Source organism: Hemitrygon akajei, chromosome 30 (assembly GCF_048418815.1).
Source record: "Hemitrygon akajei chromosome 30, sHemAka1.3, whole genome shotgun sequence".
Taxonomy (NCBI): domain Eukaryota; kingdom Metazoa; phylum Chordata; class Chondrichthyes; order Myliobatiformes; family Dasyatidae; genus Hemitrygon; species Hemitrygon akajei.
The window spans coordinates 23,313,239-23,331,231 of NC_133153.1; the positions used below are offsets into that span (position 1 = coordinate 23,313,239).

General features: G+C 40.3%; 1 protein-coding gene across 14 annotated transcripts in view; it reads left to right on the plus strand.

The window, feature by feature from the left end:
* LOC140718865 (WD repeat-containing protein 72-like) overlaps positions 1-17,993 on the plus strand; it is a 339,559-nt gene that overhangs the window by 198,262 nt on the left and 123,304 nt on the right. For 11 of the 14 annotated variants that reach the window (XM_073033117.1, XM_073033118.1, XM_073033110.1 and 8 more), the window contains 3 exons: positions 7,157-7,242; positions 9,731-9,825; positions 10,325-10,514. In XM_073033117.1, the coding sequence (XP_072889218.1) occupies positions 7,157-7,242; positions 9,731-9,825; positions 10,325-10,514 (371 nt within the window). Of the gene's footprint in view, positions 1-7,156; positions 7,243-8,404; positions 8,467-9,730; positions 9,826-10,324; positions 10,515-17,993 lie in introns of those variants that run through there. The other 3 variants (XM_073033123.1, XM_073033122.1, XR_012096820.1) reach the window with 2 other exon arrangements.

A 17,993-nucleotide genomic window follows, 5' to 3' on the forward strand; every position in this document is an offset into this window, starting at 1 on the left:
TTTCACATTTTTCATCAACATGCTCTAGCATGGGGAACTCTAATGACTTTACTTCCAAGATGCCCAGTGATGCCATCATCCCAATATCCCACTTCTAACGTTTTACTTGTTTGTGGTCTGAATGCCCCTACCTTATTTTGCTTGAATTGCTGAGAGTCATAGGAAAATACAGCACAAAAACAGGCCAATTGGCTCATCTAGTTCATGTTGAAACCATTTAAACCGCCTACTCCCATCAACCTAAACCAGGATCATAGCCCTCCATAACCCTACCATCCATGTACATATCCAAACTTCTCTTAAACGTTGAAATTGAGCTTGTATGCACTTGTGCTTGTGTTGGCAGCTCGTTCCACACTCTCACAACTTCTGAATGAAGAAGTTTCCTCTCATGTTCCCCTTAAACTTACCACCTTTCACCCCTAACCTATGACATCTATAATCCCACCCAACATTAGTGGAAAATGCCTGCTTACACTTACCCTATCTATATCCCTCATAATGTTGTATACTTCTATCAAATCTCCTCTCAGTCTTCGATGTTCCAAGGAATAAAGTCCTAACTTATTCAATCTTTCCTTATAACTCAGATCCTCCAGTCCTGGCAACATCTCTGTCAGTTTTCTCTGTATGCTTTTCACGTCTTCCCAGTGAGCTGATCAGATGCAAATCGTAAGTTCGACTGCTGTCCCACCCCATTTTACTCCAAGCTGGACTATACTTAGCAAACATGCAGTCAAAACTTACATTGCATGACCAGCTACACCAGGGTGAGCCTTTTGTTAGATTGTATAATACTTGAATAAGAAATTAACTGAATAATGTTTTAAGGTTGGACTCGCACCATCACTGAAAGCTAGTCATTTCAACCTTTCTTTGGAAAATGTACCAACCCTTTGGCTACACCAATACAGGCAGGAATGCAAGGAATAAATGAATAAATGCTTGATGCCATTGTACCTCATGACGTGTTCAAACAGGCATATTGTGAATTGAGGTCTGTTTTCCAATACTAATACTTCATATGTATCTCAAATTATAAACACTATCTCGTTCCCTCAAGTGAGTATGTTCTGCTGGAGTGCATGGGCCTGCATGTCATCCTTCAATCTGTTTCAAATCAACCAGGACAAGAAATTGCTTTTCTGACAGAAATCAGCATGGGCTCCCTGAAATGGCTTTGTTGGACATTCTATTTATGTGGGTCTGCCTTGTTAGTTCTGTAACTTTGTGATACAGCACGTTTGTAATGGGTATTGTTCTTCATCAACGGCTTTGTCAGCATTGTGTGCGACTACAATTGAGGTTGCCGTCCACCTCCATCCATTTTCACGGGGCTCTGTTCCTTACCTTGTTTGGTCATCTGTTCACCTAGCTTCTTGGACAATATAATACTGTTTAAAGTTAATAATATTACTAGTTATACCAGTTTAGCATTAACATTGATGAGTATGTATGCCAACATAAGCATCTTTAAAGTTTTCTCTCTATTTGTATAATGTTGTTTCCAAGAGTAATTTTTGCAGTCTCTGCATCTTTCAAACTGACCTTTAATTTTACAAGCTAGGCTTCACCTGCTAATATCCATTGGTGCAGTAAACTATTGGCAATACTAATTGTTACCCATTATACATGCCCTGTGAATTCCCTACCGCACCTGAATATGGCTTGAGACTAATTGTACTTTTTTTGAAAAGTAGGTGAATGCGTTTCCTCCTATAGAGGTCTCTACCCAAAATCTCCTACTATGTCTATACTTATTTATACTTATCGCTTGTTTATCTACACTTTTAGTGATGTCTTGCTGGTTCTTCCCATTCCCATCACCAGTGCTGATATTGCAACAAATCTATTCCTGCTCTACGAGAATAAACCCAACTGTTATGCAGACTCATGTTCTATATGTTTCTGGACAAATCTCCCCTCTGCAAGGAGATTGCACATATAGAGCTGCTTTGATTCATTGTTCTGGATTTGGTTTTAAGTGCCTTTGCTCTACAGTAGCCACTTTATTATGTACACCTTTACACCTGCTCATTAATGCAAATATTTAATCAGGCAATCGTGTGACAGCAACTCAGTGCACAAAGACATGCAGACGTGTTCTAGAGGATCATTTGTTGTGCAGGCCAAACATCAGAATAAGGAAGAAATGTGAGCGAATGATTGTTGGTGCCAGATGGAGTAGTTTGAGTATCTCAGAAACTGCTGATCTCCTGGGATATTCATGCACAACATTCTCTAGTGTTTACAGAGAATGGTGTGGAAAAACAAGAAAACAGCCAGAAAGCCACGGTTCTGTGGGCAAAAATGCCTTGAGAGAGATGTCAGAGGAGAATGGCCAGACTGGGTTCAGGCTGACAGGAAGGCGACAGAAACTCAAATAACCACGTGTTACAACAGTAGTGTGGAGAAGAGCATTCCTGAATGCACAACACATCGAAACTTGATGTGAATAGGCTACAGAAGCAGACGTTCCAAGGTGTACCTAATAAAGTGGTCACTGATGGTATATACCCTCTTAACACAGATTACGTTTCCCTTTTCATAAACAAATGAACCTGCAGTGAATGGCTGCCGTTGCATCTGCAACAAGAATTCCCACTATTTATGCACATGCAATCTCCTCTGATTCAAAAAGGGAGCATTCACTTCCTTCTCATTATAACCACTGTCGTGCTTGTGCCTGGTGATGGATGAAATTCCCTGACAAATTTCCCTGCCATTTCCATTGAGGTTGCAATATTGAAACCAGGTTGAATGCAGGGTGCTGCAGTGCTTCATAACTTGGTCTGAATCTGTTTGTCATTTAAGCCACACAGAAATATAGTTGACAGCACATTTTTCAAGAATACACCCAAGCTACATTGTCAATATAAACCTTTTAATCCAACAATATCGTTGCTGATTGCTTCTTTCATCTTTATGCCAAATAAGCAACTTAATGAGATATCAAATGACTATATTTTGAAATAATTCTCCATTTTCTGCTTTACCTCTGTGAATGAAATATTATCACCTTTCTTTGGAGCTACCAAATTGGTAAGCATGCAATGAGTCTCAAGGCTAATTTCCCTCCACCCAATAGGCCCTTTGAACTCCCTTGAGACTGAATTCAGTGCTTGTATATTTTCTGTGTGATCCTCTATATCTTCTATTTCCAGAATATTTTCACCAGTACGGACATTTCTATTCTCTCAATATATTGTATGAGGGCCTCATGCATTCTATTGTACACTCCAAAACTATCTATATATTCTGTGTGAATTTGGGTTAGCATTTCAATTCATTTAAGGAATGAAATTGCAATACAAGGCAATTTATTGATGATGTTACTTTACTTACAGAAACTATAAAAATGAAATACAGAATTTACAAACATTAAAATAATGAAAATTATATTCAAACATCAATTTAAATCAATTGCAAACAATTAAGAACAATACTGGAAGCACATATGATTTCACTAGGACATTTCAAAAAAAATTTCCCCCTTCTCTCCCATTGCGGCTTGATCCTGATCAATAAGCCTATGAATCCTGCACAGGATCTGCGAGCACGTTCCCCAGCTAGGGAATCTCAGCAAGACCTTGCTCCTTTTCTGAGAGACGCGGAGAGCGGTGGCCAGGGGCAGAGCCAGGAAATGGCTGGCGGAGATCAAGCAGTTGGATCAGGAGTTTCAGGTGCACGTAGAGAGTTCTGAAACCTTCAGGCATCTGCCATCGCAACATACAGGAACTCCCAAGCATAACTGCCAGCATTTACAAGAAAAAAAAATCCATGCCCGTTTGCTCATACTTTTAATAATGTAACTGGCTAATCTGAAAACATAACTATGATTTCAAGGCTAATTATTCAAAGCACTAAAATAAATTGGTATGCAGAACGGAGAAGAGTCAGACTCAAACTATATAAACAGTAACTTCTGCATAAAAGCACATCCTGGGACATTAAATATTCACCTTTAGCCAGACCATGACAGAAAATCCATACATGTAACTGTAGGCTAGAAGCTTTATGAGTGACTGATAATTTAATAGCCATTTATAACTTTAACATAAATAGTGTCTTTCCATGAAAATTATGTTGAATCATCTAATTATGGGGAAATTTAATATTTGATAGTGTTATTTCTAATGGGCTGAGTCTGAGTCAACAAACCAGCTGATGTCTTAGCAACAGCCACCTTATGGATTCTGTAGTGTTTGCTATCTGATAGACTGGAAGCTCAAGGCTGCCAGGTAATCTGAAAATAAACATTGCCTCTGTATTTGATAGCAATGTGCAAAGCTGTTGGAGGTACCAATCAATTTTTGTGTGGCATTGAAAATTTCAATGATTCTTGTCAGCAGATATTCCATTAAAAAGCATCAGTTCCCATTTCTTTTGTGCTACTGTGCTGTAGTTAATATCTTGGTACTTGGCATCTTGTGTACACGCAAAATTGTCAGGCTTCAGATTAATGCAATTTACTCTAGCCCAAATCTATATGATAGTTGGAAAAGATCCACTTACCTCTTGTGCTGACTTGCATTTTTAAATTAATTCTAGCATGCACCAAATGTTCCTCTTGTCATTATTAAAGTTGAAGTTTCAAACCATTCTGGTCAAACATTAGAATTGTTTTAAGAGAATTATGTGTGTGTGCTGGATGGTTAGGGTTTCGGGTGGAGGATGATAGAAAGGTGCTGACAATCCCCAAACACCCCAGAGAATAAGCACAAGGTCATAAGTTAAGGGTGAAAGGTGAAATATTTAAGAGGAACCTGAGGAGGAACGTCTTCACTCTGAGGGTGACGCGAGTGTGGAATGAGCTGCCGGTGGATTCGATTTCAACATTTGAGAGAAATTTGGATAAGAACGTTGATGGGAGGGGTATGGAGGGCTATGGTCCAGGTGCAGGTCAATGGGACTAGGCCGAATAATAGTTCAGCATGGAGTGGATGGGCCAAATGGCCTGTTTCTGTGATGTTGTGTTCTATGACTATAAGAACATAAGGAAAAATGATCAGGGGTAGGCTATCTAACATCTTGAGTTTATGTCATTATTTATCAAGATCATAACAGATTTTCTGTCTTGGTGTTATTTTCCAAAACTATCCCAGAGTCCGTTAATGTCACATACTGCTCATTACACTGATATCATTATGGTTATCTCAGAATCAAGGATAAGTTATCTCTACTCCAGTTGTCTAGCTTCTGGGACAATGGATTCTGGCGTAGATGGGATAGGAGGTGCCTGGTGGGATGGGCAGTGAGCATAACAAAGTACTCCTTCTATCTTTAACATTGGGCTTGAACCTTCATAATTCTCAAAGTGCTTGTTGCTAAGACAACCTGATCTGTTGGTTCATGCACAGACCTTCAGTAACAACGGCCTAATATCAAATGCCTCCCAAAAAATTGTGATTTGAGCATTCTGTTGGAAATACTTGCCTAAAATATAGAAATGATAATGAAATTCATAAGCTTTTGATTTGCTGATACATGTATAGATTTTCTGTACATTCAACACCAGTGAACCTGCCGTAGATTTCCAACAACTAGGTGCTGCGTTTCTGATTTGAAAATGCCACTGGTAGTTTTGCCAGGATTTAACATCTGTAACACAAATGTAATTCAGAACCAGTGCATTAGGACTTTCAGATTAATCATCTAAGACTGTTCCTTCACTACAGCTCATTTGTCACTCAAAATCAACAACCTGCATTTCATAATATGCCAAGTTAGTTACTGAGCTCTATCTTATCGACACTTCGAACATAGCTGTTCCGATGGATCATATTTTCCATATATATCATTGACTTCAGGATTACTAATGATCCCTCATCAAATGGTGGAAGAAAGCTGAGTGAAGGAAACAAACTCTTAATGCACCACCCATTCCAGAAGTACCAACTCAATGATGCTTATTTTGACTCTCACACTACAGAGCACAGCAATTTCATGTTCAGAAACCCAAAGCTGGCTATCAGAAGTTCATTTCCTTGCCTGCTTTACTTCTCCATTCCAGATATAATTCACTACTTTTCATTTAGCGTCGTTAAGATATTCAGACAATAAAGGGGCATTCTAGTTGATCTGTTGTACACGGTAACATAGTGGTTAGCACACACTTTACAGTACAGGCGACACAGTTTCAAATTCCGCCACTGCCGTTAAGGAGTTTCTACTTTCTCCCCATGACCATGTGGGTTTCCCCCACAGTCCAAGGATGTACTGGTTGGTAGGTTAATTGGTCATTGCAAATTGTCCCGTGATTAGGCTAGGATTGAATTGGGGGGTTGCTGGGCAGCATAGCTCAAAGGGCCAGACGCTGTATCTCAATAAGTAAATAAATAAATAGACAAACAGACAAACAAACAAACACATAATTTGAAAACTTGTTCCCCCAGTCGTGCTACTGTAAGAGACTGTACTGTGCTTTGTGAAAAGAAAATGATTGTTATTTGTTTTGTGGTATCTGCTTCCAATATCCCCGGTAATAGCAGGCTTGTCAGTTTGCTCTCATAATGATTGTGCAAGAATCTAGAAACAAGATCTTGCTTGCACACTGCTTGTCAACTGCATTGTGTGTGTCGGGGAGAGTGATTCTGCTGTAAGGGCAAAGGTTCCACCTCTGTCTTGACGCTTTTGGTAAATAGACTATGGTGACTCCTAAAACTAATAGATTTCAACAGCTATGTTTCCCCGCCCACTTACATTGCACTAAGCCCGTGAATAAAAGTAGTCAAATACATTGTGCTTCCTCAGGTCAGACCCTGACAATGACTTCATAGAAAAAGCTGCTTGTTCAATTTCATGCTGAAACATGGAATAGTCATCATTTTTATTTAGTGATGGGAGTGATAAAACACTGGGAATATCAAATACCTGAGAAAAATTGAAGATATCATGGAATCATACAATTTCTGTTTGTATGAATTGAGTACAATCCGAGTGTTGGCTGTTTTCTGTAACTTTGTCTTGCTAATATTAATAATCTTTAGTTGATTATATTACTTGAGATGCGAGCTTGCATTGGTGTTGAAAGTTGTACGTATGTGAGCAGGCGGACAACTTGACTTGAAACAAAGAAATCTCTTGTGTCCACAAAATGTGCAATAGTACATGTAGATCTTCTTTGGTAAACCAGCAATGCATTGCTATTCCGCAGACAACAGAAAGTGGAATGCCTGCGAGGTAAAGGAGGGGATGCGTCGCAACTGCCCGTCTCTCCGTTCACAGGAGAAGCATCCCAAAGTAAGTGCAAATCCAAAAAGCCGAGATGGCTAAAGAAACCAACCTTCTGCCGAAAAAAATATGGCTCATTGGAGGAAAATACTAAATTGATGTGAACAAAATCTTTGAACCGTTTTTCAGCATTTATATCTCATTTTCTTAGCAAAATCAAACAACATGGTTTTCCTTGCTGTTTAATAATATGCATTTTTATAGCATTATATTTTAGTAATGAACATGTGAAGGTTTGCTCTATTCTAACCAAGGTATTTAACGACTTAGCTCTGATTACACATCTTTATTGTGCATCTCCTGTACCTAATAAAATGGCCACTGAGTGTATGTTTGTGATCTTTTGCTGCTGTAACCCACCCTCATCAACGGTTGACTTGTACATTCAGAGATGCTCTTCTGCACACCACTGTTGTCACACATGGTTATTTGAGTTTCCGTCGCCTTCCTGTTGAGCCAGTCTGGCCATTCCCCTCTGACCTCTCTCATTAACAGGGCACTTTTGCCCTTCAAAACTGCTGCTCACTGGATTTTTTTTTTGTTTTTCACACCATTCTTTATAAACTCTAGAGACTGGTGTGTATGATAAGATTGGGAGATCAGCAGTTTCTGAGATAGCCCTTCTAGCACCAGCAATCATTTCATGGTCATCGTCACTTAGATCACATTTATTCCCCGCTCTAATGTTTGGTCTGAACAACAACAGAACCTCTTGACCACGTCTGCATGCTTTAATGCCTTGAGTAGCTGCCACATGATTGGCTGATTACATACTTGTATTAAGGAGCACACAGGTGTACTTAATAAAAGAGTGGCCATTGAGTGCATGTCCCGTGCTGTTACATATAGTCCTGTTTAGAGAATTGTCCAGTTCTATGCACCCTACTCCAGCTCACACGTGAAGAATGGTCAGTTTGGGTAAGGTTTTGGTAGCAAAATGTTGAGCATTCCTTCTTATGTTTCTCCTCCTCCTCCCCTAAAGGTATTCATGGTGGCAGGTCAGCAGAAATATGTATAGGCAATGAGGAGCCTTGGATATCAAAGAAATTAGACAAACCTGTCTTCATTCCAGGAGGATTAGATTTTAAAAATTAAGACATCTGCTCCAATTATATAAAGCCCCTGTGAGACCACACTTGGAATATTGTGTACAAAACATGTCTTTTTCTAGGGAAGAATATACTTGTGATAGAGTGACTGCAGTGAAGTTTCACTAGATTGTTCCTTGGGAGGGTGAGTACTTTGTATGAATCCAGGACCATATTCCCTTGCGTTTGGGAGAAGTGATCTTATTGACACATATGAAATTCTTGACTTGGTAGGTGCAAGAATGATAATTCCTCAGCAGGCACACGTAGAACCGGAGTTATGGTCTCCAAGATAATGGGTCAGTCATTCAAAGCAGAATTGAGAAGTTCCTTCACAGTAAGGTCTCTGAATTTTTTTTAGATATCAAGCACATGAAAGGATATGAGGTTAGTGCAGGAGAGCAATATTGAGGAAAAAGATCTGGAATGAACTTATTGAATGACAAATCAAGCACAAAGAGATAGATGGCCTGATTTATTTTCTTTAGTCCCATGTTTTCATGTTAATATTTGTACTTGAACTTCTTGTTCTATTTCATCAATCGCTCTTCATATTTCTTCCTTATGAAGCATTCACTTAAATACATCCATACTGTTTTCCAGATGGTACTTGCCACAGCTATGTCTAAGTTTCACATTCTGACTGTTCTTTATGTAAACAAAACTCTCCTGCATTCTTCTTTAGATTCATGGTACCAGGATACTTGTGACAGCTGACATTACACCTCCCTCTCTCCAATATCTAGAGCTATTTCTTGTATGCCTTACTACTCAAGATTTTTGTGGACCACTATCTGTTAACTCTATCCTGAGGATCTTAGTCATCAGAACTGAAGGCTTCTATAGGTGAGCAGATCTGAATGGTGCACTCCTTGAATAGTTAGAAAGGGGCCATCAGACCTGTTAGGCCAGCGCCAGCTTTCTGTCGGGCCATTTCCATTTTGCAAAAGTAGTGCAAAGCACTGGGATTAACCATTAGAGTTCAGTGAGCACGCGTCGGATATTAGGCAAGAATCTTTGCACCCAAACTGCAGTCAAGACAAACAATATTGCATAGAACATAGAACATGACAGCACAATACAGGCCCTTCGGCCCACAATGTGGTGCTGACCTGTTAATGTACTCTAAAATCAATGTAACCCTTCCCTCCCACATAGCCCTCAGTTTTTCTGTCACCCAGATACCTATCTAAGAATCACTTAAATATCCTTAATATATTCTGCACAGGGTTAAGTTATATGATGATTTTTGTGGATAATTTAAAGTGCCTCATTGGGAAATATTAATATTCAGATACTTTTGAATTCTTTGAAATAATACTTGAAATTCCCTTTGATATAAATACAGCACAGATTTTTATTAATTGAATTATTTCCAAATATCATAATTTCATTTTCCTGTTTCATAGACAGATCTTTCTGTCTATACCAGAGCTTAAGCAAAGAAGCAAGTTATGATGTCCTTGCCAATTTGATCACCAGCTGGCAATTCCAATCAGTAGAGGTAAGTTACTGCAGTCAACAAAAACCATGTACAGTTGCCAATTCTTTTTGGGTGTTCATTCACACACAAATTATTCAGCTCCATCATGGGCACTAGCCTCCGTAGTATCCAGGACATCTTCAAGGAGCAATGTCCCAAAAAGGTGGTGTCTATCAATAAGGACCCCCACCACCAAGGACATGCCCTTGTCTCATTGCTACCATCAGGAAAGAGGTACAGAAGCCTGAAGGCATACACTGAATGTTTCAGGAACAGCTTCTTTCCCTCTGCTATTTGATTACTGAATGGACAATGAATCCATGAACACTGCCTCACTACTTTTTTATTTCTAATTTAGCACTCTTTATTTAATTTAACTATTACAGTAATGCACAGCTTTTTCTCTCTATTATCATGTATTGCATTGTACCGCTTCCGCAAAGTTAACGAATTTCGTGGCATATGCTGGTGATATTAAACCCCATTCTGATTCTGACGTCTGGCCCAACGCTTTTCACAGCTATTGGAAGCAATACAAGCCATGTTACTAGCAGAGGCTCAAAGGATTTTGAGAACTTTAACAAAGAAAACAATCGACAGTCAACCTATAATTGGAGTCCAGAATGGAAACGGTGAGCCAAAGACAGGGTCACAACTTGAACAAATAGAACTGCAAGAGAAGAAGAAAAATACCAGAGCAAACAGATCAGGTAAGTGAATATATGCAAGCTTTGATTTCCTTCTCTCTCCATTCTAAACCTGATGGTGTTCAAGTTTTAATATTGAGCAATTATTCATTAATAGCTTTATTTAAACCTTTAGATCTTAAAATCACTCTACTTCTTTCATGTGGTTCTTGCACTGCAACTTGACCAGCCTGGTAGGCAGTTTTTGAGAGGAGGACGGCTAACTTGGTCACTGTAACAATGTGCATCATCCATTTTAAAAAGTCTCATTGCATTGCTGATTCATAAAAGAGAACAATTCGAATGATGGGAGCGTAATTTCTGTATAGCAGACAACGCAGAGCTATTGTAGTCCTTTTCAGTCAGAGCAAGAGGGTAGACATGGAAAGAGTGAGACCCTTTGAGATCAAAGGGGTAATCTGTGTGTGGAGCCAAGGAATGTGGATGAGGTCCCGAATGAATATTATTCAGCTGTATTCACCGAGGAGAAGGACAATGAGGGAGAGATATATTGGTAGTACGGAGCATGTCAGTATCAAGAGACAGAAGGTTTTAGACGTCTCAGAATGCATAAATCTATCCAAGAAAGTTATGACCAATAAGGGAGGAAATCGTCCTGGCCCTAATGGAGATTTTTGAATGTCTTGATGCAGGGTTTCAACCCAAAATGTGGATTCTTCCTCTTTCCCACTCCCTCCCACAGATTTTTAAATATTTATTCAGTTACAAGATGTGGGTGTCGCCAACTAAGTCACTATTTATTGCCCATCCCTAGTTGCCCTTGAGAAGGTGGTGATGAGCTGCCTTCTCAAACTACTGCAGTCCCTGAGGTGTAGATACACACTCAGTGCTGTTAGGGAGGGAATTCCATAATTATGACCCAGTGTCAATGAAGGAACGGCAATATGTTTCCAAGTCAGGATGGTGAGTGACTTGGAGGTGCTTTCCAAGTGGTGGTGTTCCCAGGTATCTGCTGTTCTCGTCCTTCTAGATGGCAGTGGTCAGAGGTCTGGAAGGTGCTGCCTTAAGAACTTTGGTGTGTTGTTGCAGTGCGTCTTGTAGATAGTACACACTGCTGCAACTGTTCGTCGATGGTGGAGGGATCAGCTGACTCACTGAGTTCCATCTGTATGTCATTTGTTGCTCAGGACTTTTGCACCTTTGTTAACCACAGTTGAGCTGAGGACCAGAGGATCCAAAACTGGCGTGGTGGTAGGAGGCAGAAAGTAGTGTGGAAGAAAGTTCCTCTCGTTCGATCTCTCTGAAAGTGGTCACTGTTTCCTCTAAGCTCTACAGGTGCACGGCCACACAATAACTGAAATTCTCCTACGCACATACCCTTTGTTGCCGCGCAGTTAGAGTTTTCTTTTATGTAATGTTAATATAAAGTGCCATGCAGTTTTCTGGCTGTGTAAAAATTTCCTGCTCAGAATAATGGTTGTTCTGGACAGCTGTAAAAGAAATTAAAGGGTATATTGCAAGTGGGGTCCCTCAATGATTCATGCTTGGACCCTTACAGTCTGTAATATGTATTAATGATTTGGATGGGAATACAGAAGGTACAGCTAGTTAGTCTGTAGATGACGCAAAAATTGGTGGCAACTTGGATAGAAAGGAAGGTTGTCTCAGCAGGATATAGATCAGTTGGAAAATTGGGTGCAACATTGGGGCATGAAATTTAATCCTAACTAGTACGTGGTAATGCATTTTGAGAAATCAGATAAAAGTAGGACAATAAATTTTTCAGCATGAATGAATGTTGAAGAAAAGGGAAACCAAAGCATCCAAGGCCTTAGTTTCCTAGAAGTGGTAACATGGTTATGCTTGCCTTTATAGGTTGGAACATCGATAACAGAAGTTGGGATACAACATTTCAACTTTACAAAGCACCACTTAGGCTGCACTTGGAATACTGTGTGCAATTTCAGTCATCACTTCATAAGAAGGATATGATTGCACTGAATTGCATGCAGAGAGATTCACCAAGATGTTGCCTGGATAGGTGGTGTATAGTTATGGGCAAGATAGGACAAGTGTGCCATTTATCCTTAGAGTGAAGGAGACAGGGGAGGTAATCTGAATTATGTATTATGGGAAGCATAGATCTGAATAATAGTCAAAATCATTTTCAAATGGTCTGGGTATCAAATTAAAGAGTCAGATGTTTAAGATGAAAGCAGAAAGTTTTAAGGGGATCTGAGGAGTAATTTATTTGAATAGAAGGTTGTTGATATCTGGAATGCATTGCCAGAGGAGATGGTGGAATCAGATACAATTACTATGTTTAAGAGGCTTTTAGGCAGGGTGAGGCAGAGAAAAGTATGGTCATAATGTGGGCAAATGATATTAGTGTAGATGGGCAAATATGTCAGTGTGGATGTGGTGGTTCAAAGGATTTGTTTCTGTGCTATATGATTCCATGACTCCTTGACTATGCTGAAATTAAACTGTTTACACATGTACAAAGTTGTTCATGATTACAGCGGCAAAAATTACCCTGGTGGTTTGCATGATGAATTCTTCTTTTGGAGTTTGGTGACTTTTTCTGAAGATAAATAGCAGCTATATTTTTATGACCCATATAAAGAGGGGACTCAATTGTGAAAATACTCACTATTCTAAGATCATCCTAAAAATACAAAAGACAATGCTCATTATCCCTCTCTCGCAACTCATCTTCATAAACCTTTAATCTCTGTCTCCTCCATGTTAACCTCTAGTGACAAGAATGAGGAACTATTGAGTCATTTGTAGCCAAGAGTGAGACCATATGATTATTTATATATGTTACCTCCCTCCCTAACCAGAGCTCAGTCACAGAGATCAGCATCTACCCCTAATCCAGCTAGAACTCATAATTCTTTTAGATTTAATTCAATTTCCCTTTTTGAGCTGTTTTGCTTCACCATAGTCATTAATTTCATTATTTCTAGATGTTACTGTTCTAATGTTCTTTTCACGACTTTCTATTGTTCAACTCACTGTAATCTTAATGTATTCCCAGTTAAGGCTATCTTACTTAACACTTTCAGCCCTGAAGAAGGATCTTGGCCCAAAACATCAACTGTTTATTCACTTCCATAGATGCTGCCTGACCTGCTGAGCTCCCTCAGCATTTTGTGAGTTTTGGTCTGGATTTCCAGCATCTATTTCAGAAGATGTTTCTACTCCATGGGCTATTATCTCTAATTTCTACTGTTTTTGTCCTAACAAACATCAAATTACATGTCTGCAATACTTTTATTTATTTACTTAGAAACACCACGCAGACAAGCTCTACCGGCCCGAGTTGCACCATCCAGCAATTCACCTATTTAACACTAGCCTAATCTTTTTAGGCATCTGTTCATCCCGTGAGACCATGGATTTGCGCCTTGGAAGGTTTCCAGGGCGCAGGCCTGGGCAGGGTTGCATGGGAGACCGTCAGTTGCCCAAGCTGCAAGCCTTCCCCTCTCCACGCCACCGATGTTGTCCAAGGGAAGGGCACTAGGACCCAAGCAGCTTGGCACCAGTGACGTCGCAGAGCAATGTGTTGTTAAGTGCCTCGCTCAAGGACAGAACGCGCTGCCTCAGCTGAGGCTCGAACCAGTGACCTTCAGATCACTAGACCGATGCCTTATCCACTAGGCCCACAGGCCAGCAGTAGCCTAATTGTCACAGGACAATTTACAATGACCAATTAACCTACTAATTAGTACATTTTTGGAATGTGGGAGGAAACCAGAGCACCTGGAGGAAAGCTATGCATTCACAGGAAGGATGTACAGACTCCTTACAGGCGGTGTTGGAATTGAACTCTGAAAGTCAACACCCTGAGCTGCAATAGTATCGTGCTAACCACTACATTACTGTGGCATCTGGACCCACATTGATTCCCAATAAAGGAGCCTCAAATTTAAACAGGAAGTGCTAAATATACTCAGCAGGTCAGCTCTCATCTATAGAACGTAAAACAGAGTGAACATTTCAATTCTGTTTCTCTTCCCTCAGATGTGGCCTGACTTGCTGAGAATTTCTAACATTTTCTGTTTTTATTTTAGATTTCCAGCATTGAAACTTGCTTTTCAGTCTCAAAATTTAAATCTTCTTCCCTGTTTTCACATATCTTCATGACTTATCCATTCAATTCTCCATCCATGTAATCTTCAGCCCCTGAAATATATGCATTATCGAATTCAGGGATTCACAATGTTTTTTATGCCATGGACCATATCAAGGGGTCCGTGGATCCCAGGTTAGGAACCCTTGTTCTAATTCAAGCCTCTTGGTCCCCTCCAGATTTTAATCTTTTATCATTGGTAGTCTTGCTTTCAACTACCTTGACCCTGTGTTCTCCATTCCTCTGTAACTTCTTTCTCCCGACTTTAAGATGCTCTTTCGAATCTCCCTCTTGATCCAATCCCTTGGTCATCTTCCTTGATGTCCTTGTCTGATGTTTTGTTAAATCACCTGAAGTTGACTTAGCTTGTTTGGCCATGTTACAAATTCATCCATAAATGCAAGTTGTTGTTATTGTTTTCGCAAACTAAATCCACAGACAACACTAGATGAATTGCTGTTTACCTGTTGGTAGTGCTGGTTGAGGAAGAAAGTTCGGCCAGTGTAGAAGAAGATGCCTTGTATTTCATTAAGTAGTGTAGAGACAAGAAGATAGGAGCCACATTTAAAATTTCTGCTGAAGAACAGCCTATCCATTAATGCAGGACTTCCTTGGTAATGCACTTGACTAGCAGCTCACGTCAATTTGTGATATTAAACAAAATCCCAATCTGAATAATGCTGACATGAACAACATTATCTTTATTTAACCTTAAGACTTTGGATGTAATCATTCTGAAGAAATATTGAGAGGCCATCACTTGGTGACTATATATTCTACATTTATATCATGAACTATGGCTTCATGTCGGACAGAGTACACACCTTCTCCTCTGCATCAACCTCAGCTTATCATTATCCAAGTAAACTGGACTCTTGACATGTGAATGAAATAATCAATAGTGTTATTCACTGACTTACTCTCACCAATGCTCACTTCAGATCCTGTCAGATCCATTTGGCTCCTGGCCCCATCACAGTCTTGATCCCAACATGGTGAAGAGAACTGACTATCAGTTTAAAGTCTCACTTTTTTATCAATGCTGACTCACTCTGTGGCATTCTTGCTCTCCATCGAGTTATGCTGTCAAGTCCAACAAAATTCTAAGATGGCACACCAGCACATCACTGAATCCCACATTGGCAGAGGTAGTGTCTTGCAATTGAAACCAGGTCTGTTTTCCTAAGAAGCAACCTGCTGGAGGAACTGAGCAAGCCAGGCAGCATCTATGGAGGGTAATAGACAGGTGATGTTTCAATTCAAGTATATAAATCTGGATTGAAGCATAGAAGAAACATTGTGAGGGGAAAGGAGAGGAGCAAGAGCTGGCAGGTGATAGATGGTCCACTCTAATGTTAGTTTTTTTTTGCTCCAGGTTCTCAGATCTGCACTCTCTCGGATGTCTGTAAAAGACATTCTTGTGGAAGTTGTATCTCCATCTGCCCATCATCACCCTCCTCACCTGCTTCCACTTGCCCATCGGCCCCTGCCTCTCACTTTATACTGCCCTCCCCTCTCAGTCCTAATGCAGGGTCTGGACCAGAAAAATCTGAAATCCTTTTCCCTCCTAGCTGTTGCCTGACCTGCTCCATTCCTCCCATGGTTTGGGTTTTGCTCCAGATTCCAGCAACTGCAATCTGTTGTGTCTCCATAAAGTAAAGCCCAATTTTTGAAGTCAAACAACCTCTTCATCAGTATTATGTGCTGTGTCACATGACATAGGCAATCATGTCAATAAATGTATTTATAATCAGTAAATACAGATTATCTGACACTGAAGTTAACTTCCCTGCAGATCTTTGGAACAAGACCATAAAATTGATAGCTTTCAACAGTGAGAACAGTTAAGTGCCTCATCCAAGTGATGGAACCTCCATCAATGAAGCATTCTTTTAACACTGGAGAGAAGAATTGAGTTTAATCATCATCCTTGGGTTAACACTGAGAAATAAATCCACAACCTTACAATGCAAACGGAATAGCAAATGAATCCTGTGCATTGCAAGTAGGCTGAAAAATAGAGCTGAGACCAGGACCTGATCAACAATGATACTGCTGCAAGGCAAAACCCCCTCTGAGAGATGATACCACTGTTGTGGAGGTTAGAAAAGCATTAGCATTGGTCATTTTGACACCCCTTTCCCTGATTTGAATTGAACTCTCTGCCAGTAGCCTAAGGGCTACATCTGTCCGTTCACATTTTTCCTCGACTCCATTCCGGGCCACAAATGGTCCTTCCAAGTGAGGCAGCACTTCACTCGTGAACCTGTCGTCTATTGTGTCTGGTGCTCCTGATATAGTGAATCCCCTCATAAACTGAGGGACTGCTTCGAAGAGCATCTCTGCTCCATCCACCAAAAGCAGAATTCCCAGTGGCCACATTTTAATTCCAATTCCCATTCCCATTCCAACATGTCATTCTATGGCATCCTCTTGTGCCAAGATGGGGCCACCCTCAAGGTGGAGAGGCACAACATATTTTGTCTGGGTAGTCTCCAACCTGATATCATGAATATTGGTTTCTCCTTCTAGTCAAAAAAATCCCTTCCCCCTCCCCCTCTTCTATTCCCCATTCTGGCCTCTTACCTCTTCTCACCTGCCTATCACCTCCCCCTGGGTCCCCTCCTCCTTCCCTTTCTCCTGTAGTCCAATCTCCTCTCCTATCAGATTACTTCTTCTCCACTCCTTTATCTTTCCAGCTTGCCTGGCTTCACCTATCACCTTCCAGCCTTCCTCCTTCCCCACCCTCTCCTTTTTAATCTGACGTCTTCCCCATTCCTTTTCAGTCCTGAAGGAGGGTCTCACTCCAAAGCATCGACTATTTAATGAAATCCATAGATGCTGCCTGACCTGCTGAGTTTCTCCAGCACTTTTTGTGTATGATTGCTTTGGATTTCCAGCATCTGCAGAATTTCTTATGTTTATTCTTTACTTATAGCTCTTTACTGTTATATTTTCTTTCTCAATTGGATCTAGTTGGAAAATAATTTGTCAATGTATAAAATAGCTCTGTCTATGGACATCTTCCATAATATAGAATACGATAAGTCTGCTGTTTACAGTATATCAGATTTATTGATGTATTTATTGAGATATAGGGCTGAGTAGGCCCTACCAGCCCTTCGAGCCACACCACCCAGCAATCCCCATTTATCCATAGCCTAGTTACAGGACAATTTATGATGACCAATTATCTTAGCAACTGCTACGTCTTTGGACTGTGGGAGGAAACCAGAGCACCCATTGGAAACCCCCGTGGTCACAGAGAGAACATACAAGCTCCTTACAGACAGTGGCAAGAATTGAACCCAGGTCAATCCTGGTGCTGTAAAGCATTGTGCTCACCATAATGCTACTGTGATGCCGTGATAACCAAGTGGTTAAGGCGTTCGTCTAGTTATCTG